The sequence below is a fragment of the Harpia harpyja genome, chromosome 18 (genome assembly GCF_026419915.1).
Source record: "Harpia harpyja isolate bHarHar1 chromosome 18, bHarHar1 primary haplotype, whole genome shotgun sequence".
Taxonomy (NCBI): Eukaryota; Metazoa; Chordata; class Aves; order Accipitriformes; family Accipitridae; genus Harpia; species Harpia harpyja.
The window spans coordinates 8,542,824-8,567,668 of NC_068957.1; the positions used below are offsets into that span (position 1 = coordinate 8,542,824).

Consider the following 24,845-nt stretch of genomic DNA (forward strand, 5'->3'; position numbering starts at 1 on the left):
GCTGAGAGCTTAATGTGCACGCAGAGTTATGTTTAGGTGGGATAGAAGGCTAATAAAGCCTTTCTTTATTAGCATGTGTCTGGGAAGGCTGCATTACTTAAAAGTTAAAACATGACGCTCATAACATGAGGTTTGTAATTGCTGCGTGCAGCTTGACCTTCGGAGCTTCACAGTGACGGTGAGCCAAAAACCCTTCCTTTGAGGGATTCCTGCTCCGAAACTCCGGCCACCCATCAGCTGACCTCCTGCAGTCCAGCTCTGATTTCCTTTCAGCAGGATGCAGCCAGTGGGACACATTTAATGGCTTGTGACTTCATCCAGCAGAGATGTGCTGCGTATAGATTTTCTCTAGCGCCCTGTTTTTCTGTAAACGGATGCGCACGAGTCAGCCGGTGAAAATTCACTGGGGTGGAGGGATTTGTACCTCTCCCTCGACTTAGCTTCTCAACGGCCCCTGGTCTGCAGAGTGGGAGCCTTCTAAAGGCTGAGGCTTTTTTCCTAAACTGTTTATTTTTCTGGATGAATAGACTTTCGGCACGGCGGACCTTGGCTGTCATAAATCACTGCTGGGCTCCCCACGTGCTGAGCGGGGCTGGCTCAGTGCCAGGGCGGTTGCAACTCTCCTGCCCACGGCGAGAGGAGCTGCGGGGCTGCAAACACCCCGCTTCCCCGCATCCCTGCGCCGGGATCCCTGCTGCTGCTGGTTGCCTGCGGACCCACCAGCCCGGGCATCCCCAGGGCAGAACAGCCGTTGTGCCTGCGAAGCCTCCGTGCCCCTGGCAGGCGTAGCGAGCCGTGACGGGGTGTCTGAGGCTGAAAACCCACCGGCGTCTTTCAACAGACGTTGAGGCGTGACAAATGGCAAAGCCCAGGATGAATGGCGAGGCTGTTGAAGCTGTTATTTGTGCAAATACTGGAATTTAGGCTCAAAGGAGTCGGGTTTCATGCCCCAATAAATGGAGTGTGAGGAAAAGGGGATAACTGCACAGCCTGCTGTTCAGACCTCTCCCCCCATTCGCTGTGCTGCTGTCTGAGTTGCTCTCTTGACCCACGTATGGCCCCAAACCATTGCTTTTCTTTCCTTGCTGGTAGCAACTTCCATTCAGGGGCTTGCAGTTACCTCTGAAGTCAAGCACGTGGATGACTTTCTGAACCGAGGACAGCCAGAGCTTCAGTGTTTGTCTTCCCCTTAGACTCTCCTGAAGTACCTGCAGATACAAACCAGACCGAGCAGACCAAAGCCGGTGGGAGTCTGGTCCTTAACCAGGAGCAGCGACGCCTTCGGTAACCCTGCGCGTCCCCAGCCAGCGCTGGCGGTCCGTGAAGTCAGCTTTCCGAGCTGCGCCGCGAGCTGCAGCTCTCCGATTCCTGCCGTTACCCGCCAAGGGCTACCCTGTTTTCACCTGCCCCAGGAGGAATGCTCCCGCTGTTCCTTCTTGCACATTGTTCGCGTTGTTCAGAAACTTCAGATAGCAGGAGGATATCTAAAGCATCACGTCTGCGTGTTAGCTGAGTAAGGAGAAGCTGCAGGAATGGGTACTTTCCTCCACATGAGCGCGGAGCTGCAGATTACATGGGATGTTCTGCTACAGACACCACCCATTTCAAATAAGTAGAGGACAAAACTCCGTTCTTCATATTATGACTAGCATGGTATTTTTAAAAATGCTTAGCGCTTTGCTTGATCTTGCTAATTGCAACATGACTTCTTTCGGAGCAAAATCCCAAAGGATCAATCTCTAGTCCAGTTTTATACAAGTATGCAGTAGCCTCGAGTGGTTTGTGTTTTGCCTAAGGATGGTGATCTGATCAATCGAACATACTGATACTGCAAAAATGTAGGTACTCAAATAGGTGTTTGCGAAAGGGCTTGAATTTGTTCCTTTGTTTCATTTTCTTTTCCCTCTGGTCTGCAGTCAGACACAGACAAACAGGCAAAGCAAACAATCTGCGTTTCCACTTGTACAATGGCAGGAAATAGGAACTGAAAGGATAAAAAAAAAAAAAAAAACAAAAAACTGGACAGAAAAACTGCTTCTGGAGCCTCTTGGGGTTTACAGTTCATGAGGGCTGTGGTACAGATACTTGCAGTAGGGGTGAAAAACTGTCCTTTTTTCCTCCAGAGATCAAGGTGGTTTGATCTGGTACCACTGAAATGACCCCTATCCAGCCCTCCCTTCCAGCCAGCGGGGTAGAATTTTAAGTGATTGATAGAAGTTACGTGTTCTAATCTCTTCTCTTGGCTAATGTTTTGCTATTTTAGTATATGGGAAGTCCGCCTGTACCACTGCCAACTTAGTTGTCTTCTATAGTGTTATGAGTTACAGTGATATATTTGTTTGTTTGTTTAAGCATGTGACACAAGTAGGGGCCCTGAGAGAAATTTCTGATTTTTTTAAAATTTTTTTTTTTAACATCTTACCCCTGGAAAGTCTGAAACTTCATTTAAAAAAACTTTATAAAACTAATATTTTCACTCTAAGTGGAAAATACTGACCCACTTCTGAGGTGAGGGGGGAGACAGAGAAGCAATGGGAGGAACAGAATGACCTGTTCTGCACAGAAGTAGGGCAGCAGTGTTTGCTAGGAGGGGAACTTGGTTTTCACTGAATATTCGACTAATTTTTGCTATATAAATTTGTTAACCTTTACAAAATTATCCTTCTTCGTTTGGAATGCAGTGTAACATTTTTATTTTTTTGAATAATTTTTCATTTCTTTATAAATAGTATATATATCTCTAATACTTCTTCATTAATGTAACATGCTTTTGCTTGAAGTGCACTAAGTGTTATTAATTAAATTTTGTTCTTTATGTATCTACGTGCAGACACGTTAGATTTTACTATTAATGTTTTACAGCCTGAGTTCTGGGGCATGCTAAATAGTGTTCAGCTTCATAGCATGGTCTATACTCAAAGTGATAAATCTTAGCTAACTTCTTGGAACATACCTAATCATAGAGTAGAGTGGGTATTAGCATATAGGAGAAAAAAAACCCCATAAACCTTGAAGAGCATGTCTTGATTATTTACGGTGTATTAATATTTATGTTGTTCACCACTCTGGCCAGCTGTGGACAAGGGTAATCATAGTTTGTAGTGTTTAGGTGACACGCTTTGCCTTCCCTGGTAGGAAGACATATACGGTCAGTTCTGAAGGCAACGTTAAGTTGAATAAGTCAATCAAGCAGTCCCGTTACAACCGAAGGGACTGACTGGCGGTGTCTAAATTTGGCTAGTCTGAGAGCAACGGGGAGGACTGCCGTTACGTTGCTGCAGCAGCCATCTCAGGAGCTCGTTCTGATGCCGCGGTCTGCTGTGTGCTCTTCCTCTCAATAGCACAGAGTTAATGGCAGAGAAAGGTATCCAGTTCCCATTTGAAAGAGGGTGTTGATGGGGGATAGATAGGGAAGGGGAAAGGCAACATTTGGCTATGCTGGCCAAGTGGTTTTGGGCGAGACCTAGGACTGTCTGGAAATGGGGTGCCAAATGTGGGGGTGAAAGGGCAGACGTGTTGGATCCACATGGTCAGCATTTAGGCAACGCAGCTGGGTTGTGGTTTTACAGAAGTCCTGCATCCTGCACTGCTGGCATGGAAGCAGTCACTTACAAAGAAAGGAGGGTGTGCTCCAGCTGGGATGTGGAGCTGAGGGCTACCCTAGAGGTGACCTGCAACAAAGCCCAGGCTTCCAAATCTCAGCATCTCCCAGTACCGCAAAGAAGAGAACAACTGCTCTAGGGGAATACGATTCTTTGATTTACGGCCCCAAAATACAACAGACATCCAGAGACATTGTGACAGAAGTGCCACTAAAACTTTATAACGTCAATCAAAGTAGGCTTTCTGCAGCCTGAGTTGCATGATTAAAAGGATGAAGCTGTAATCAAAATTATAGCTGTATTCCCACCTGGCTGCTGTCTGGAATTCTTCATGGGGGTTTAAAAAAAAAAAAAAAAAAAAAGACTTTCTGAAACTGGTAATTATCTGCCCAAGGCTGATGTGTGTTGTGGTGGGTTGGGTGTTTTGGTTTTGTGTTTTTTGTGTGTGTTAGTTTAAAAAGAAACAAAACCAGTCAGAATTGCTGTGGATTGCATGTTACAGTTTACACTGAAATGGATCATTTCTGAAATCCAGTGCTAGTATTCAGTGCACGATTGACCCCGAGCTCTGCCTCAGACCATTAACTAACAAAAACAAGCTATAAGCTTCCAAACTCGTAATAACTTCTTCCTTGGAATTTATTCCTGTCCCATTTCAAGTTTTGCGTTACTGTTGCATGTTCAGCTGGAGAGCTCCAACCATGACTGCAGTGAGTTGTCTCCTGTGGTACCAGTTGCTGAGACAAGGGTTACAGACTGGTCTCCCTGATAGAGCTCTCCTGTAAACTCTCTTGTTGGGTGACACTTCTCAGCGCCAAAACACGACAGCCCCAGATTTGCAAACCCTGTCCACTTGGTTACGTTAGTCAAGACCCCAAGGGACAGCAGGGTGTCCGTCGTGAGCAGCCATATGCTGTAAAACAGCGGCTGTGTCTAAACCGCAGTGCAAGAGCAGCGTATCTGCAGGTTTTATGTTCTTGGGGTCCTCCTCCCTGCCACGCTGAGCCGCCGGCGTGCTCTGGGGAGCACACTGCAGCTGCACGGGAGGCTGCCCTTGCCTGCCCGCGGTGTGAGCAAGCAAAGCTGGTGTTCCCAGGCTGGCCCCGGGGCTGGTGATAGCAGACGTTGCTCATCTCTTCTAAAGAGCTGGGTCTAAGTAGAGAAGTCCTATGTAGGTGGAAAGGGAAACAGAAGGATCGTGACTTTGTTAAGGTCATGTGGAATAGGACATAGGGTTTCCTGGATCCCTGTGCAGGGCATTGTTCATTTGATGCATAATCTCTTACAGGTTTTCCTTGTGTTACCAGGATGGAAAGGGTGGAGAGGAGAGGGGCAAAAGGGTGGGGTGCCGTCCTTCGGGGCACAGAAGGCTGAGCTGGCAGCCTACCAGCAACCGCAGGGCCACACAGGTTCACCCGAGATGGGCTCAAACTTCAAAGTTCCTAAGTGGGTTTTGAACAGGAAACCTGCTTGCTGAAGTTCCCTTTCAGTAAGAACTTGCAGCAAAACAGCTGTGCCTTCACCTTGCTCCCGAAGGGCGGGTGGCTGCAGCCTTCATTGGTTATCCCGTAATAAATGCTTCTGGGTGAGAAAGACCTCTGGCCTCAAAAGTCCTCCACCTCCAACAGCCAGATCTTGCTTGCAAATACAAACCTTCACTATCCAGAGAAGGGCCCAAGAGTGAAGTTTATGGTATCTACCAGCTTTCTGGCTTACACAGGCAGGCAGCGCTGGGAAGGGTCACCCAGGAGTCCAGCAGCCTTGTGCAGATGTTGTGAGCCACTGGTGTTTGTGCACAGCGTAAGTGCACTGCATGCCTGCGTACCTGATGGCAGAGTGTGTCTGATGCAGAATTGCCCTCCGCCTGGGCACAAAGGTGCAAACTAGCGAGCGTCCAAGGCTTCTGGCATCTGGGAGGTATCCCTGCGTATAGACACCTCGCAGCCTTGCCAAAAACGCTGCTTTTTAAGGCAGAGAAAAGCGAGGTCGTGCTTCTGGTTGCGGACAGGACATAGACACAGGTGGGGACTTCTGCATAGTCAAAACCACCAGCTTCGTGCTGCCTCGGTATCCTGCAGCAGGCAGTCCCTGTCCTTCACGTGCATTTTTTCCTGCTGCGGTTAAATGGGGACAGCTACATCAGACAGACCCAGAAACACGTGGACGTTTAATGAGCGCCTGTTGCCAAAAAGGAAGCGTGTGATGGGACTGCCGTGGGCTGCCTTGGCATGGTGCGCAGCACTGCAACAGGACAGCTGGGTTGTGTCGTCTGGACTTGGAATTGTCCGCTTCAGATCTGTCGGATCGCAAGTGCGGAGAGAAGCTGATGGGAGCTGTTTGCCACCCCTAGGAAGAGAGGTCTCTGCGGGATCTGGGAGGGAAGATGTCAAACCAAGCTCTCTGCGTGTGACCCCCAGCCTTACAATCTCAGGTGTGTGTCACCGGGACCTTGGGTCTCTGGTTGTAATCGTGGCCCAAGCCAGGGACTGTCCCAAATTTTTGTTTGGACCTAACAGGAAAAGGTGTTGTACGTGACTGACTGCATCGTTTTGTAAATATACTTAACTCATGTAAAGGCCCTTTATCAGCTAATAGCTTGACAGCTAATGCTGATACTCTTGTTTGATGTAAATAGAAAAAATACATGTCTTGACCCTCAGTAGAGGGCATAGATAAGTGGTTCCTTTATCGAATTGAGCTAAAAAGGTAAATATACCTCCAATAGAAATAACACTGAGCGATCTGTGCTATTCCATGTATATCTCCCTGCAGAGATAACGCACAGTTGGAGCTCATCAGAACCAGATCTTTGGCATAAAGCATCTTCCACAAATGTGGCTGCAATGAGCAGTATGCAGATTTGAAGAATTTGTATGCTGGCTCCAGGTTTGCTGATTGTTACTGTAGTGACTAACTGGCAACTGCAGCAGACTTTATGCAGAAATATTTTCTGGAGGAGACAAGGAATTTAGCTGGACTCAAAGCTAATGGTAGAATTTCTTCCAGCTTGGATACCTCATCAAAATGTAGGCAGGAACTTCAACTTCAGAAAGTCATTGAGCTTTAGAATTGTTCATGTCTAAGCTCTGTATGAACTTGATAGCATTTAACGCTGTGTTCTTGGGTAGGAATATGGGTGACTTGCAGATGGCTGTTGGATGTTTTGGCTGCATTCTCCGGAGTTGAAACCTGCTCTCAAACAGAGCATTTAGGTGAAAGATGAAACCTTTTGTTAGGGAAGTGGGCCCACAGACCATTCCTGCCCTCTGCCCAGTTTCTGAGGAAACGTGCAACGGAGGATTTTGAATCCCAACAGGCTGATTCCCTTTAGTGATCTGGGAAGGATCGGCAGCGGCGGATTGCGCAGAGGGCTGGGAGGGCAATGCCCCTTGTTCTTCCTCATGTTTTGGGTTAAATCAAAAAGGACGAACTTCTGCATGTCTCGTCACTGGAAGTAAGTGAATCTGTTGATCTGATTTGGTTGGGCAACAGTTAAAACAGCCAATTGCTCCTAGGAGCTTTAAACAAAAATCAAAACGCCACCTTTCTCAAAACAATTCAAACATGCTCAACCTTGTGGCTTCAGCAGAAGTAGCAACGTGTGAGTTCCCATGAACTCTGGCTAACCTCTGAGATTTATTGATAAATGAAAAAAATAAGGGGCCAGGCCCTGAAACCTTTCCTTACTTAGGCACTAGTGTCAGTGTGTTAACAAGAAGCCCAGGGCTGGGTTCAGGATGTTTACTGCTTTTAGAGATGTCAAGGAAAATGAACTCGAAACAGTTTGAAAAACCAACGTAAAGGAGAGAAACCTGTGATTTTTGTGCTGAACTGCCAGCACAGTTGTAGTCTGTGCATTAAAGCAAGTGTAATGTGGAGCACGTTACCCTGCTGAGATAAGCTGCAAAGGCATTAGTGGTTCTTCTCCACATGAACACCCATGGCCTCTGAAAGCTTCAGCCCTCTTAGCGTGGAGTCTTGCAATAGCACATGCACTTTTTTGGGTGGTGGTGCTGAGTTCAGTAGGGTGCCAGTGTGCAACCACTGCTTACAGCGACTGCTGGTGTTTGGGTGAGCTGTTGGGTGGCTTTGCCTCAGCCCCTTTTTTTCGTAACTAGCTGAATAGACAGTGAAGTTCAGAGGGGGGAGAAGGAATAAAATTTAGGATGTCTCCAGGGTTCTCTGATTATTTTGTCTCCACTGGCTGAACCTTTTCCTTTGGCAATATTTAAAGGAAAGTTTTATTTGTGTATGTTGGGATGATGTCGGGGTAAGGACAAATGATGGTGTGTGTTACGTTAATTCTGCCACATTGTTTATTGCATACATTAGCAGGTGCAGAGACTTTTGAGATGTATTGCTCTATGATAATGATGAATCCTTTACTTTGGGAAAATGTACAACTGTAATCAAAAATAAATCTGCCGAGATGGCAGTAAAATTAGTATCTCATGATGAAAATGTTTTTATATAGATATATAGCTGTAGATATATATTTAGCTATAATCTCCAAGATACTTTTTTTTTATACACACTTTTAAACTTATTCATCCCTTTTAGGTATTTGATGAAAGGCAGATGTAAATATATAGATATGTTTACACCTTTTCATGAGGTTAACCTGCAGCCCTCTGCATTACCCTGCACAAACTTGTGCTGTTAGGGGAAGATGAGGTTCTTCAGCTTAATGCAACCAAGAAACGTGGAAGACTCTTTCCAAAAGGTGTGATAACAGTTGTTGAAAATAAATTGTTATGAGTTGACAATTAGAGCAAACCAACAGGAATGAGTTTTTAGTGCTCCTTTCAGCCTCTTGAGAAGGGTTCAGATTCTCCGGTTTATTGAACCGCTCTCTGTTTTGCTCCAGGATAAAGAGGCCTAAAAGAACATAAAGGTGTGAAGTGTGTGTAGTTAACAGAATTTACTTCCATGTAAAGGCTGCTTTACCCAGTCGGAGAGCATTTATTGCAGGTGAGCCTGTGCAGAGGGATGGTTGGATGCGACCCTATGTGTTTCCCTCAGGCTAGTAGTAACTTTGCGTGGTGTGAGGAAGATAGGGCACTGAGACAAGGCACAGGGCATGATCCTGCCCTCTCTGCACAGACTAAGCTCCTGCTGTCCAGCAGGCAGCCCGGTTGCAGACATGGGAGCTCTTGGGAGCGCAGGAGCAGGATCGAGTTGTGCATCTCAGTTAATAGGGACACATTTGTTGTGCAAAGCTGAATCCTGACCCACGAAACAAAAGGGCTTGCAGTTTTCTTTCCCATAAATGCTAATTTTCCAAACCTTTTTGGGGCGGTTCAGTGTTTTCATTTGTAATGGTGAAAGTGAGTGAGAGCAGCAGGTTTGCATGCAGTGGAAGTAACTGTGGCTGCAAAATAACAGATGCCTGTTATACAGAGGGACAATTTGACCAGGTATCATGCTTTGAAATCAAAACTGAATGCCAAGCCTTTCCCCCTTCCTTATTCTGATGAATATTCAATATCAAGTGCGATGCTAGCCTAGTATTGATTGATTGATTTTATTTTTTTTTTTCAGTCAAGAAGCACATCTCCGTGCTTCACTGTAATTACAAAAATCAGTGTTGATTCTTGACATCATTCTTTGCAGAGTGTACAGCAGCCCAGGAGAGACTCATCGTTTCGATGGGTTGGTCGCCTGCGATGTGTGCTGGCCGGAGACGTGGAATTATCGGTGTACTTGACTCCAGACAAACTTTGGAGTTAAGTCAGGGTGCCAGCGTGTCTAGCATGACTGTATTTTGTGGAAGGCCCTCTCTCGCTATATTGCCAAGACATTCAATGCCTGGAAACATTTGCAAACAATGGCCTCCAACAAAGGAGCTGTGGCTGTGCAGAGGAAGCTCGCTAACTGGGATTGACGTCAGCTGGGATGGATGCTGACCAAACACCAGCATCTGCTGGGCGAGCGCTCCTCACTGCCCAGCTGCTCTCGGCCACGGTGGCGTGTGTGCTGTGGGCCTGGTGAGGGTGCGCCCCGTTTGTCTTCCTCCCGAGGTCTGTGATAATATAGAAATGCTATCATTCTAGTTTATGAGAAAAAGCTTTGCAATCCCAGGAGTGCTTCCACGGAAGGAGGACACTTATAAATATACAAAAACTCAGCAGGATTTAGTTTGCTGTAAAAGAAAACATGACTGTGACATATCGCCTGAGAACGAGGAATCATTTTTCTTTGATGCAAAACTGCTTAGTCTTAGAAATAACACTAGTATGCAATTTTGTGCAGATAGGACCTGGGTTTTAAAATGACATCAACCTAGCTTTTAATTTTGCAGGTGTAAATTGCACCTGCAAATCATTTTGTCTGCAAACTGCAGCATTTCATATTTGATTTCCTGATTTCCTATGGCTTACTTAACAGGTGTCAGTTAGTTATTTCGATAGACAGCTTTGCAGGCACTACTATTTCAGGAGCAAAATTGCAGTCTCAAAGCTTCAAACCCATTTCGGAACATTTGATGGAAGTGAGAAGTTAGGACGTGTAGCCAATCTACTGTTCATACAAATCTTCTGATACTATCCTCCAGTATGAGATTAGTGTTGGTTTTCACGGCAAAAGACTGCATCTACGGCATCTGTTGAGCAACTTGATCTAACCAAGCCAAAAAACTGTGCAATTTACAGCAAGATTCCTCACTGTGTTTCTAATATACATTCTTGTGAACCGCATTTTGTCAGTCTCGGTATCAAGTTTTCTCTTTTAATAGCTTTATTCCCTATTACCTCCCTTTTCCTAGCTTTGTTTTCAAAAACTAGCCACTTACCTAGTCTAAAATTAGTAATTATCTGTTGCTTAATAATGAACATGGGGGTGTGGGCATTTCACTAGTGAAGTGTGTGTACGTATGTAGGCACACACACAGTCAAAGCCTTGAGAGAGTTCCTCCCCACCACCATGAGAGATTACATTTTAAATACAAAGCCTCTGCATGCTTTTTGGGAGGTAGCTGAGATATAGTTAACTCGGCTGCAGTAAGAATTTAAAAACCCAAGCATTTCACAGTAAAAAGTCTTTTTTTAAAAAAAAAACCAAAAACCCACCAAAAAACCAAAGCCCAGAAAGTACATACAGCTTTAGTTTCTTGGCAGCCGCATGCAGGTTGCCAGATTGATGCACTGAAACCCAGAGTTTTCCCTTTGTCCCGAGGTGAGGCAGAACATGTGGGGTGCGGAGGTGGGGACAGTGCCAGCTGCCCAGCGCCTTGCTTCCCCGGCACACATCAGCCCTGGATTGCAGGACAAGAAGTTTGTTCTGATTAGGTCACCCTGGAAATGTAGGAGATTTCCTAGGACAGGAGGCTTGGAGGGTGGCAACCTGTGTTGAACAGGAGTTGGATGGAGACCCATGAACTCATGCCATGTTGTGTTCTGACAGCAGATGTCTCCCAGCGTTGCTGCTTACTTTGGGCTAAAGGGGGAAATTCAACCCTGCAAAGGTAACTCAGTTAACTTTAGAGCATGGTAAGGGTATGGGTCTGATAACACATCACCAAACTTTACCTTGGTAGTTTTGTATCACTGAAAGGTTGTTGATACGTGATTGAAAGCAAGTACTCAAGCCCAGTTGTTATATGCCTAATTTCTTACTGTATACATAGCTTGCGTATGTGCTTTACTTACAATCTTTTGTTATTTTAACAGGGTCGCCATGTTAAGACTGGGCAGCTAGCAGCGATCAAAGTGATGAATGTTACTGAGGTGAGTGCAAAACCAAAAATAAAGAAGTTGTTACGAAGGTGCAAGGAAACATAAATAATCAGATCGTGAGAAGGCAGGTAGCTTATAAAAGATGATCCAGTGGTATAAATGATGGTTGCTGAGCACCGGTTTGTGTTTTATAAAGTACTGAGAAGTGTTAATACAAGGAGATTTTTCAATTGTACCTGACCAATGGTGACAAAGCAATAAGGGAATGCATTACCATGTATTTTGATGGTCTATAATAACAAAGAGGAGAACTCTCTTCCTGCTTATTTCTAGTTGATTATCTGTTTCCAGAGATAGCAAGTAAAAGATTTCCTGTAGCTCTGCACTGCCCCTGCTGTGTTTCATCACATCCTCTCCCCTCGCGTGCCAGCCATTCCTCAGAGTAGATACCCTGACAGCTAGCAAGCAGGAACATGTTAGAAATGCAAATGTAGCACTTTTTTATTGTTATTTGACAGATGAGAGAAGGAGACAGTTTAATTGGCACTGTCCCTGCTCACATTTATAAAGTGGTGTCAGTGCTGGAACAGGCTGTCGAAAAAGTTGCTAAGTATTAATTTTTGTTTCTCCTTTTAAGAGCACAGCCAGTAGCGAAGCAGCTTGCCTCCTTGAGACCATGTTAGCCTGAGCCCCAGAAAGGTTGGGGAGACTCCCTGCTGCTGCTTCTCCAGTTTACTGGAAGTCTGTGGTTTGGTAGGGTGCACCTAGTCTCACTGAAGACCAGCTTCCCATTCTGTCACTCTGGCAGCGTAGGTACGGAGTACAAAACTCCAAGATAAAGTCTTCTTGCGATACTGTGGAAGGGTTATCACCTGAAATTAAAAACAGGGCCAAGTCCTCTGGGCCGAGTCTGCCAGTGGTACATCTACACGTGGTGTTTTGGGCAAGCACAAGCAAGCCTTGCCTTGCGTTTTCCTATGTCTTTTGATTGTCTTGGAAGACAGCAGAACAAGTTGGTGTCTGCGTGGGTCTTGTCACGTAGAGCAGGTCCAGGACAGTTCTCTCTTCTGGTGGTGTCGGAATCCAGCCCTGAGCAGCAAGTGATCTCAGTTGCGCGTTGGTTTTTTTGAACTTAGATGCTACCGTAATGCTTTTACAAAGCCTGTCTGAGGGATGGTTTGGCTATGGCTGCTACCTTGTCAAATATGCGTGCCTAGTTGAATTGCCGGTTTTGCTCTTCTCTGCGCACAGAGGAGGGTGCATTTTTTAAGTGAGTACTACATTATAGGTTGGTGGGTTTTTTTGCTTTTAGCTCTGTAGGTACTTATATCATCAGGTGCTTTGGTTTTAAAAAATGGCAGTCACCAAACATGAAGCTGCTGGATTTTGGAAGGGAGAGGGGGTAGGGTTTGGGTCGCAGACAGATTCCTGGAGATCAGAGCACCTCCATGCTTTGACAGAGGAGCTGACAGGACAGATCTTGGCAGGGACTCAGAAGTGATCCAGAGCTTCTGTATGGACTGCTTTCATGCTCTGCTGGGACAGTCAAGAGTGCGTGAGGGGTGGCCAAACCTGTCACTCGTGGGCTGTCATGTTAACAGCAGTGACAGTCCCTTCCTTGATGATACAATTGAAGCAAAAACTGCAGGAAGGGAACCTTGGAAAGATTTCCTTCCCTTTGCTATACATAACACCGTCTCCTTTGTATGTAAGCAACAAACTGTAGCATCCAGTAATGCCTGCTTGCTTGGAAACAAAATTTAAATGGAGGACAACCTTGTGGTCCAGCTTCAGGAACTCACATTGATAGACTTGTGTGATTCTGGGAACAAAACCCAGCCGTTTAGGTCTGATTTGCTGCTTCCTTTGAGGCTAGGGAGCCAGTCTCATACTGGGGAACCTGTCCTATTGCTTGAGGGGCAATGATAACAGATCATGCTGTTTTCACGTTGAGTCACTTAATACGAAAGCAGTTGTGACGGTTTGAGAGTTGAGTGGTGAGCACGTTGGTGCAGCCACCTGGAGGGGTCTTCCCTGGTGCTCTTCCCCCACTAAGCCCTGAACAAATCCAGTTCAGCTGTACTCGCGTGTTTCTGCTTTCTGACCTCGGTGCAGGGTGAGTGCAAGCCTTTCTGCTGTTATTTCTACTTTCTTAACGCGGGGTTGGCTGTGTTCCCGCTGCTAGGGCACGGTCTGGTGGACCTGGAGGCAGTCCTCTGCTTTGTAACTGGTTTCCTCCAGGCCCTCGCTGGTGCCTCGGCGAGATGTTGGGAAGATGAGTGCAGGGTTGTCTCAGGCGGTTGGTGCCAGTAGCTGCCGGTTCCTCCTGCAGCTGTCTCCTCTGCCCTGGGGTTGTCCTCTCCTCAGCCACCACATCGCACAGCTTGGCGTGTTACGGTAAACCCCGACTGCTGCCGGCGCAGCGGCAGGGTGGGGTTGGCAGCTGCGGTCTCCACCGAGCCCTTCACATCACCTCGGTGCAAATTCCCAGACCGCTTGGGGCGAGCCACGTGGCTGCAAGAAATGGGGTTACTGCTGGCCGCCTCAGCTGCTCCGGCTGGCCGGGGACCGTGCCGCTGGTCTGTCGTAGCGCAGAGTAGATAGGGTGGTGGAAGCCGATGCCCTTCTGCTCTGCAGTTGCAGTAGGCAGGAGCATGAGAATGGCTGAGGCTGATGCTGTACATGTCCAGGGTCTCTCTGAAGCTCAGTTCTCCTGTAAAATAGCAATAGCTTTTCTCTGCTTCATAGCGTTTGGTTTACTGAAGCCTCTCGCGGCAGTAGTGGGTCCTAACTGTAATGTAGAAATCCTTTCAATCTCCAGAATTTCAGTGTCATAAATTCAGAGCCTGTTAAGGATTCGGTATTTCTCTTGCATTGTTAGTCTGCTCAGGTTTAAGTTATTTTCTGATCCTTTGGTCTTGAAAAGCTAGCTTGAGGCATTAAATAAAGTCTTTAAAATATTGAAATCCTAGTCTCCAATGTCCTGCCTATAAATTGCACCTGAGAGCAACATCTCGCATGGAGTTTGGCTTGTGAGAAATGGAAGCTGTCATAGTAAACCTGCTTGAATGAGACAGGAGGCTCCTAGTCCCTGTGGCCATTTTCATCTTTGGGTGGTTATATGATCTGATTAGTGCTGCACAGGGAGCAGTTTTCTTAAGGAGTGAAAATTTCATGTGGTAGAAAACAGGAAGGTGAAAAAATAAAATCAAGACGAATGCGGTCTTTTTCCCTTCACCTGTCTCCAACAAAAGTGGAGAAGAGCTGAATGCCTGGATTGACCTTGTGATTTGTGTACATGCGTAGAGGACTCCCCGGTTCAAGGCTCCAGTAGATCCCTCTCATTCGAAGTGGGACAATTCCAGTGGCTGAGTTTGACAGAGCCCCATGCCAGTGTAGGTTGGCGGTGGTTTGGTCACTAACCTGCTCAGTCGTAGGCCAGCGCTGTCCGACGTGGGAGGGGATGGGACTGAACAAGAATATCTCATATCCTAGGGGTCTGAGCTACTTCCCTGGTACTTGGATATTCTGCAGTGGGTTCCTGTCCCCCTGCATCGTGTTTTCATCACTAGAAAATTCAACCTCAGAAGTCTTTCAGCTAACGTTTCATCATAACCCGTACGTTTCTGCCAAAAGCTTCCGTTTCACCAACTCTATCTTTTATTTTCCAGCAAGAAATCATTTCATCAGAAATTCCCTGACCAGCTCCAGCTGGGATTGTTCAGCCCTAAGATCTGGGGCACACCGAGAGCTGAACAAATCCGCCCTTCGCTGTCCTGAGCTGCGGCCCCGGGCCAGTTTCTTAAGAGCGGCGGCAGGATGCTGTGGTCATTGCGGGATGCTCTGGACATCTGTCAGGAAGCGCCGCCGTGTCACGCTGCGGGGGGGTTGGGGGGAGCCCTCTGAGGTGGTTGAAGGGGGGCTGATGGCTGTGTGCACTCATGTGCCTCTCCACGCGGGCTCGGCTTCCTCTTATCTGGCGGCGCCAAGCAAGCGGAGTGCTTGCAGAGAGATTGGATTCTTGCTGCTCTTCTCTTCAGCTATCAGTACAGGTGATCAAAGAGCTCTTCTGCAGCAGAAGGTCATTCTCTCTCTGCCCTTGCTTTCAGTCTTTCCAGATAGCAAAAAATGAGAAACTTGTCATTAGAACTGCCCCAGTGCTACAGGGTCTCTTGGTGGAGTATTTATCAGCTGATGATCTTGTTTCCATTTGAGGTGAGAGGCGTGTGCTTTCTAGTTCTTTGCTTCCTAATGTCATTGCAGATAGGCCCACATCTTCAAAAATAGCCTTTGATCACGAACCTGTCATCTTTGTGCATGCAGCCATCTGTGCCCAGAAACACACTGGTTTGTGAAAGCAAACAGCTTCTTGCACCTGCAGATCTGCGAGCTTGTTTCCTCTTCTTAAGCAGCATGATTTATGAGCAGGTTTCTAGACCCCTGGGAGTTGTGGCTGATGGTAACACTGACAAGAGGGCTGGTGGAAAGTGGAAATCTTGAGCATGTGCACGCACTGAAAAGTTGAGGGTGCTTTTGTCCCCAGTCACCCTGCTTGAAGAATGTATGTAGCACTGAGGCTTAGCAAGTCCAGGTTCAGTCCTTGGCTGGGCCTCACACATGGCCCATGGGACAGAATCGCTCGCATTTCCTCTTTTGCCTTGGTTTCTCCTTGTGAAATAGAGCAATTTTTCCAAAACTCACTCAAGCACTGGGAAGACAGAGTACTTTTTGTCTGTGAAATGCCCACCTGCTGTCTGTATAGCCCTTTACCTTACAGACTGACTGATGTTTGAAGTCACGTCTCTGTCTTTGGAGGATGCAAGAGTTTGGCTCAGAGGATTTCTGCTCAGCAGTGGTGGGGCTCAGCAGGGAAGCCCGCTGTCCAATCTGAGTGGTGTCTTCCCAAGGCACTCATCCTGTACCTGAGCAGCGTACAGCAGTGTGTGAGCAGAGGTGACTGCCTCTACGGGCAAGGATAGGCAAGGGAAGAAGAGGAGGGTGCAGGGAGGGAGCAGGTTCCAGCCTTCTGGGTAAATAGATAAGGACGTGAGATAAAGCAGGAATTGGATCATCTTGCTGGTAATGGGAAAGGAGCATTACACATGTGCAGCGACTCTTTGCTCTTGCCAGTGGGTGTAGAAGAGACTACCAGGTATTCCAGCTATGTCCACAAACAGGCACGTGCTTATCTTTGTTTTAAAGACATGGAGGCGAGATTGCAGGGGAATAGAAAGTACTCGGATAAGAGCTGTGCCAGCATGGTTCCAGCATCCAGCAAATGAATGGGGCAAAGGAGGAAGAGCTGAAAAAGAGGCAACAGCTTTGAGGAAGTGGTTGACATCTGCCAGCTCCACGAGGGGAACTTTGTGAAAGCTGCAGGCTGGTGCTGAGGGCATAGCAGGGAAGCTTTTCAGTCAGGCTCCACCAGTGCAAAGTTCATGCAGATGGGCGGAGTTAAAAATCCCCAAAACATTAAGATCTGAAGAGATGTTAAGTAATTTGGGGAAGGCCTTTACCAAAGATTAATGTTGCCCCTCCGCATGCTTGGTTGCCCTAGCAAAGGAGTGGGCAGGATGCAGGAGGGACAGCAGGGAGGGAAAGGAGTCCTCCCTGTTTGTCCCGCTTTCTCCCTTTCTTCCCTAAAGATCCATTACCAGAAACTCAGTGACCGGACCCTTGTGGTCAGGTCCAGGACCACGGTTCCCATGTCCTTATTCTCTGCCTTCTCCTCACCTGCCTGTTTCCACCCTTTCACGTGTACTATCTGGAGTCCCAAAGGGAGTAGAGCCTTGTTTCGCCTCCTAGAAAGCATCAGCACGAGCTCTGAGCTCCGTTTGATTGTGTCCTGGCCACGTGCAGAGAGAAATAGGACCTCGCTCACGGAGGATTTCCTGCATGCTGTCTGGGAGTCAGCTCTGATTTCTCTTGGAGACTCCAGGTGCTGCCCCAGCCTCCTCCTTACCCTTGCTAATTAAGTCATACAACATCCAGGGCTGTATCAAGCCGAGGACTAAGGGTCCTCCTTTCTCCTTAATTGCAAACAAAAGAGAAACGAAATATCTAGTGTAATGTGTGCAGCTTGAGAGCCTGTGTTCAACAAAGGGGCTGTTCTGAAACCTGAAATAGCTCATTTTGCTTCAAGTGGAGTTATTTTACATTTCCCATTTCCTAAAGCTTAAGACAATGAGGCTTTGGTCTGGTAACATGTCTCCTGTGGATTGATGTTACTGGGGAAAACTTATTGGTCCCTTCTGTTGGAATTGATTTTTATGTGGTCAGGTTTAATAAGACACATCATATGCATATGCTTGAGAGAATTTGGTGTCAGCCTGTCAGGCTTTAATGTTTTGCTACAGGTAGAGAAGACAACGCAGCTCGTTTTGTAAGGAGTGTGTTGTGATGGTTAAAGGAAAGCTTCGATGGCAAAGCTACTGGAAAATAATGGAAAAGTGCAGAGAAATGTCCTGTGGGGCTGAGCTGTTCTTACCGCATCTTTTTTTTTTTTTCCCTTCAGCTAGTAAGTGCTGACTGGGATGTTTTGCAGCAGGGTAAATTAATTTTCAACTTTGTCATACTCCTTTTAACCTATACAAGGATACCGGGCAGCACCACTCATTTGCTATTGAAGCAAATGAGACAGCAAAATCTACATGTGTTTCACCTGGTATTATGCACCATTTCTCTTGTTGGCAACATAGCAAACAGGCTAGCTCCAAGAGGACCTCTTCAGATCAGGCAGTTCTCTCTTAAAAAGGGTATTTCATTCTAATGTAATTATTAAAACTTGTGTTTCCGTGAGTTGTCTTATTGTGCATAGTGCTGTGCTGGGCAGAAGAGAACATCTGCCCTGAAGAGACTGAAACAAAGACAGTGGGGAAAACAGAGCTAGCTAGCGCCTGGAAGGAGATGTCTAGGGATGTGCTAGCCCCCAGAACGCCGGAGACTTGACTGATGGGATGATGTTAGGAGCGGGGAAAAACTCCATGGTCCTGGTGGGGTAGCCTCACAAGGAAGGAGCAGATCCTAACCCTGGGCTGGCTCTGGAGTTCGATTTGTGGCTAGTCGCCTACTTCTTGGCTTTGACTTCCTCCCAGCAAGACCCTCCATGGGACTGGAAAGACAAATTGGCTGATGTGTGCACTAAGTGCTTTTCCAAGTATTGAAGTAATGGAGTGTTAGGAATATTTTTATTATTGTTTGAATCTGGGTAATTTCTCCAAGACTAAATTACTGCATACAGAAACCACAAATAGGGGAGTAATAAATAGGTCCTGCCTAAGCCCCCTGGGGAGACAATATGTGATTGTTACACCCAAATTGGGACATTTTTGATTCTTTAGGTCAAACACTAGCAATTCATTGTTTTAGGCCGATGGATCAGGGTGATTCAGTCGTCGGCTTAAGAGCCTGTCCTTCAGTTGCAGTCTCATAATCACAGGATAATTCAGGTCGGAGGGAGCCTCAGGAGGTGTCTGATCCAACCTCCTGCTCAAAGCAGGGTCAGCCTTGGGATCCGACCAGGTTGCTCAGGGCTGGTTCCAGCTGGTTGTTGAAAGCCTCCAAAGATGAGTTTTACCCTGCAGCTCTGGGCAGCCCTGATGCTCAGTGATCTCTGGTCACCTAAGGAGCCTTCCGCTCTCTTTTGCTACAGAATGAAGAGGAGGAAATCAAGCTGGAGATAAATATGCTAAAAAAGTACTCCCATCACCGGAATATTGCTACATATTATGGCGCATTTGTAAAGAAAAGCCCTGCAGGCCAAGATGATCAACTCTGGGTAAGTGTTTTGTGTCATTTCTGTTAGTAAGATTTACAGCGCCTTTCTTTAGAGCTCCAGTATGCTTGGCTCGGACTCTGTCTCAGTGAAACTCTGAAGTCATTGTTCTGAAGAATAACACATAAAAGAGAAAAATTGCTTCTCCCTAGATGTCTTCCATCCCCTATGATTTCCTTTGAGGATGGGCATAAAATATGTTACAATACTTGTGACTTGTGCTGTCATTCTGATTTGTTGTTAGAGCTTTTTTTTTTCCAAATTAAACGCTTCTGTAATTTTTTTTTTTTTTTAATGAAAGTGAAGGAGAGCTTGTCTTCTTCCCCTCCTCTCCTTTTTCCTGTTGCTTTCCTCTCCTTTTTTCAGTTGGAAAATAAAAAAGGGAACAAAGGAATCGGCAATAAAGCAAAGAAGAAAAATGAATCCTCCGGGTTTTTTGGCTGCAACATTTTTGAAGCTTTGCAGCAAAATGAGAAATTTCAAATTTTGAAAAAATTCCCATGTTTTTCAGTGCTATTAGCTCTTGTTTTTCTAATTTTGAAGTTTCTAAAAAAAAAAACCAAAAAACCCCCCCAAAATGAAAAAACCCCCCAAAAACCCAAACCACCAAAAAAACCCAAAACAGCACTACTGAGGTTTTTTTATTTATTCAGCAATGTGTGTGATTCAGGAAATGAGATTTTGTGTCAATTGGCATCCGGGAAGCTTGCGTGTAGTTTGCCCCACCTTGATTGTGGTGGAGTGGGTGTTTGCACGTGGTATCTCTGCTGGTACCGTGCCAGCGCTGTGGTAAAGGCGTATTGGGTTTGTCTTCCTGCAGCTGGTGATGGAGTACTGTGGTGCGGGCTCTGTCACTGACCTGGTAAAGAAGACAAAAGGGAACTGTTTCAAGGAAGACTGGATTGCATACATCTGCAGAGAGGTTCTCAGGGTGAGTCGTGCCAACAGAGCTTTGTTGCTCCTTTGCAACAAAAAGGCCTTTCCAAGCCTTCGGTCGCTAACATATGTCACTAATGAGCATTATTGTTTAAAGGTTTTGATCCGTGGGGCTCGTGGGCTGTGGTCCTTGAGTTCAGAAGAGGCCAAAGAGCCAGCATGATGGCTGCTTGACTTCCCATATTACTGTAGTTAATCCTGTTTTCTGTATGAAGAACAGAAAATTCCTGTTTCCTATGGCAAATAGCCATCTTCTGCAAGTCCAGATTCTGGGCATCTAGAAAAGTAAATAAATTTTCTGTTTTCAGTAAGTCTGTCCTCCACATCAGGAGATATTGCTGCTCATTGCTTCAGCTTTTCATGCTGCGTAAGATCTTTCTGTTCATAATTCCTTTACCCACACACACTCAGGGGCCTCTTTTCCACACTACTAGAAGCAACATTGACTAAACAGCATTCCAAAATCTTAAAGGTGGCCCTGCTGGGGCAGTATTCCCCGAGACAATTCTTGGGGCTGTATTTCATTCTATGCAGGCTTACGACTTTTTGTTTGCTTGTTTGTTCCTGGAAAGTACAGAGGATAAAACAAATCCCGAGTGTAATCTAGTGAACTAGCCTGGAAAAAAAAAGAAATGTTGGAACCTGTCATTCTAAATTCAAAACCCATTACAGAGTTACTGATCCGTCTTCCTTGTAATGGAGTTTTACTTCTTTTCTAAATAATGGCAAGATGAATGTGTATGCTGGGAGCTGGAATTCAAATGGCATGCCAAAGTAATGCTTGAATAGGGGTAAATCTTTGCTTCTGGAGCAGAGGAGTTGAGAAGCGTGCTCAGTAGAGAACATTGGCCATCTTAAAATGATTTGGCGTTAGACTGCAGATTGTAATAACTATAGCTGGAGAGTGTGGGGAGAGCTCTTCTGCACAAAAAAAAAAAAAATCTTAATGTCTGGTCAGGTTGCTCTTCATTTGTGTGGCTATAATATCTCTATTAAAGCAATTGATGTTAAAACATTTGGTTTATGCTCATAAAACTGAAAACCGTAACAGCATGCTGGTGTAGAACAAGAAATTGGATTTAATCGTGCTTGTTTCAAAACAGAATGGCCCAGTTGCATGTGGATTGACAATGTTTCCTTCTGGAAAAATTAGAAGCTGGGTGGAAGCTCTGTTTGAAGTCATTAATATTACAGAGGCTAAGGATTTTGAGTGAAGCATCCCCTGGCTTACTATAATGTATTATTTCGGTGTGTTACTTTATATCTATGCTAGCTTAACCATGGACAAATTTGGAATGAAGGAGGAGGCAGAATATTGCAAGTATTAGCTGAATGAAAACAATATTTGCTGCATTCAAAAAGAGGTCTGACATGGTATTTTGAACTTTCTGTGGTCCATTTACCATTGAACATGGTTTTGCTGAATGCAGAATTCGAGCCACTGGCCAGCCAGCTGCTGTCTCTGGTCCTCATACAGAGCATTCTGCATTGCTCTTTCTCTCTTTTGTTTGCTTTTAACACATGGTATAAGGAGGCATCCCTTGATTCTGAGAAGTTTAAAATATTGCTACCTTGTTCTCTTCACACTTGACTTCAGAGATGTTCCACTACTGTCAGGCCTGTGGATAAACACAACAATCAAATCTGCGATTGCTGTCCTCTCTCCTCCTCGAACCCAGGGTCTTCATGTTGTTAATAATATCTAAAGGACTTTCCCTATGAATAAAGTCTGAGAAGGGTAGAAATGTAAAAAGGCAACAATGCCATGCTCATGATAATGATAGGAAGAAAGAATAAGGAGAGTCTGGTTTTCTTTTAGGGCTTGGCACATCTTCATGCACACCATGTCATCCATCGAGATATTAAAGGACAGAATGTTCTTCTTACAGAAAATGCAGAAGTAAAACTGGGTAAGTTTCCTTAAATGTGTGCCAGAAACCTGTTCGTAAAAAAATTTAAAATTTCCATCTTGTCTCTGAAAGAACCTTCAGTAGCCTAAGAGCAAAAAATATGTCAAGTAGCATTAATGCTTGTTTATAAGGTGTCTGTCATATAGAAAGAGCTGAAAATGTGACATATTCTGCAAGGATGTCACTCAGCCTGTGGGGAATACAGCTACTTCTGGGCAGTCAAACACAGAACGTGTCTAGTAAGTCACAGCACCATCAGGCCTTCACAGCAGATTCCGGCATACAAAGACTTGCAGAATAAAAAAGTTGAGGGAATAAATTATGCCAATCCATTTCTCCAAGGGAAGTGGTCTTAGAGATTTTCATAAATCTGACAATAGGTGAAATTAATCCTGTGTAAGGGCTACTACTGAAGAGTAGCTCTTGCTAATAGTCACCTCTCAAAAATGTTGGAGAGTTTACTTATTTCCTTTTCTTGCTGTGACATGTCACTGCTGACAACTTCTGACTTCATAAGACTAAACTCAAGTACGTATCTCTCTTGATTTAAAGGACCAGTCTCAAGGAGAGCACTTCTCTTATTTGGGATGATCTTTGTGCTCCCTCTCTCTTTAATTGAAAGATTCACTGCAGAGTTGGAGAACAAAAATAATAAAGCTGGCCCGTGGGTGTGGGGCAGGATGTTTTGCTGGAGCAAGTAAAAATAAGTACTTCAAATCTTATTATGGTTTAACTTTATGGTGAAATCCTGGCATCACTGAAGTCAAAGGGAGTTCTGCTGTTGTATTAAATGAAGGCAGGATTTTGCTTGTAGTCTCTAAAAGGTACGTACAGTTTTCAACTGTTCCCTCTTAAAACTGGCAAAATAGCGGGTTTGTGTGTGTTTACGGTCTTGTATAGTTACTAGTCCCACCATTCTTCACATGGTTGACAAGAAAGTTAAACCATTCTAACTGTGGGTAAAGGCGAAACAGATTTACCAAGTATAACAATTTGGGGGGGGGCAAAAAAAAAAAAGAAAAGGCAGTTTCCAGAGAGATTTAGCTCATATGTCTTTAAAGAAGCTAGAAACCCAAGAGGTTCTCAGTCCAGTTCCGTTCCACTTCAGCGTAAGTGTGCACACTTCCCATCGGAAGCACAAAGCGCGTGATGATCCCAAAGGCCAGGTCCAACTTATTGCTGGAGAGGATTAGCTAAACAGGCACATTAAATTACAGTAGTACAAATGATTGTGGTTTGCAGGTGATCTGCAATGAGGTAATAAGTGAGAAAATCTGCTCCTTGATGGTAACCATAGGGCTGTCTCCTTTCAGTCCTTTCTTTTTCCTGTTTTTTTGTCTTCTCTGTGAATAGCACTCAAGTGCTATGCCCAGTGGATCCAATTAGTGTATCTTAGAGGTGCGTTCAAAGTAAAATAGAATCACATAATTACTGGTTGTATGGGCCCTTCTTCATATCTGAACAAAACCATTTTGCTATACAATGCTGATGAAAGTAACACCCTTTTCAGCACAGAGCACCACACAATTCTCTCATTATAGTGAGTCTAAGATCAGAATAAACTAATGTACTCTCCAGCTTGTTCTAAGATAGTGTGTGAGTGTAGGGAAGGAGTTATTCCAAACACCTTGAAATGAAGTGACATGGTAGTTCTTTCCAGCTTTCACAAATGGCCATATTAGACACATCCAAATTTGCCTTGTCCGTAGATACTATTTTTCCTTTCACATAGTAGTTAAAGATCTCGAGTCCTACTCAATGCAGCATTTAGATTAAGCATAAATTATTCTGTAATGTCTTCCTAGAGCAATTCACGTCTGCTGTAACCTGCCTGGCAGATTTAGCATGCTGTTTATTTGATCCTTCTGTCAAAAAGAACAACAAAAAAAAGGCAGTTAAATTTCAACTATTGGACAAGATGTACTGGAAGAACTCAGATTTGATATGTATTGTAGCCCAAAGGTTTGGTATTCTAAACAGTGTGAAAGTAGCCAAGCTAACACTGCCACATGGATACAACTCTTTACTAATTTCTTTACCTCTGCTTGGCTTTTCAGTGGATTTTGGTGTAAGTGCTCAACTGGATAGGACTATTGGGAGAAGAAACACGTTTATTGGCACACCGTATTGGATGGCGCCTGAGGTCATTGCTTGTGAGGAGAACCCAGACTCTACGTATGATTACAGAGTAAGCGTTACAAGTCTGCATAAGGTAGCAAAATGTGCAGGTTATTGCTAAAATCCTGCTCAAGTACTGCATTTGAAAAGTTCAAACTGCCCTCCTTTTAAACTGCAATAATATTATAACTGTACAAATAGAAGTATTTGTAATATGTGGGTGGTGGCTCTTTTTTTAAGAGTGGAGTTTCATTATGAATATATTTTTGTGAATTGCTACTACATGAAATACACTTTCATGAACTTCTGTGCCAAAAAAAACCCAAAACTGATGTATGGAGGTTGCAGGTCAGGACAGAAAAGAAAGGAAGAGGTAAATTTGGAAGGAATACTTGAAGTAGTATAATACTAATATGACAAGTTACTGCTTTCCTCTGTGATAGAGCTGTTTTACTCTCCACTCAGCTGTGAATCCTGAGTTAATTGGCAACAATTAGTATCACTTCACTCGTTTACGAGCATGTGACTGCAAGAGGTTTCCCATCCCAGAATGATTTCTGGTCATTCGCAGGGTGGCTGAGGTGAGAAGGCGCAGAATTTCTTGTATTTCAGTTTGTGCCCATTGCCTCTTGTCCTGTCACTGGGCACCACTCAGAAGTCTGGCTTGGTCTTCTGTACTCCCTTCCCATCAGGAATGTGTACGCATGTATGAGATGCCCTCGAGCCTTCCCTTCTCCAGGCTGAGCAGTTCCATCTCTCTCAGCCCAGAGCCTCCCAGCTCCAAGCCCTTTAACAACTTTGTGGCCTTTTGCTGCACTCACTCCAGTATGTC

At 45.2% G+C, this 24,845-nt stretch overlaps 1 protein-coding gene across 5 annotated transcripts in view; it reads left to right on the top strand.

Annotated features, from left to right (window-relative positions):
- NRK (Nik related kinase) overlaps positions 1 to 24,845 on the top strand; it is a 117,902-nt gene that overhangs the window by 32,022 nt on the left and 61,035 nt on the right. For all 5 annotated transcript variants that reach the window (XM_052813433.1, XM_052813434.1, XM_052813430.1 and 2 more), the window contains exons 3-7: positions 11,270 to 11,326; positions 18,927 to 19,052; positions 19,870 to 19,980; positions 21,805 to 21,895; positions 23,953 to 24,083. In XM_052813433.1, coding sequence (XP_052669393.1) covers positions 11,312 to 11,326; positions 18,927 to 19,052; positions 19,870 to 19,980; positions 21,805 to 21,895; positions 23,953 to 24,083 — 474 coding nt within the window. In that variant the 5' untranslated portion in view covers positions 11,270 to 11,311. The remainder of the gene's footprint in view (positions 1 to 11,269; positions 11,327 to 18,926; positions 19,053 to 19,869; positions 19,981 to 21,804; positions 21,896 to 23,952; positions 24,084 to 24,845) is intronic.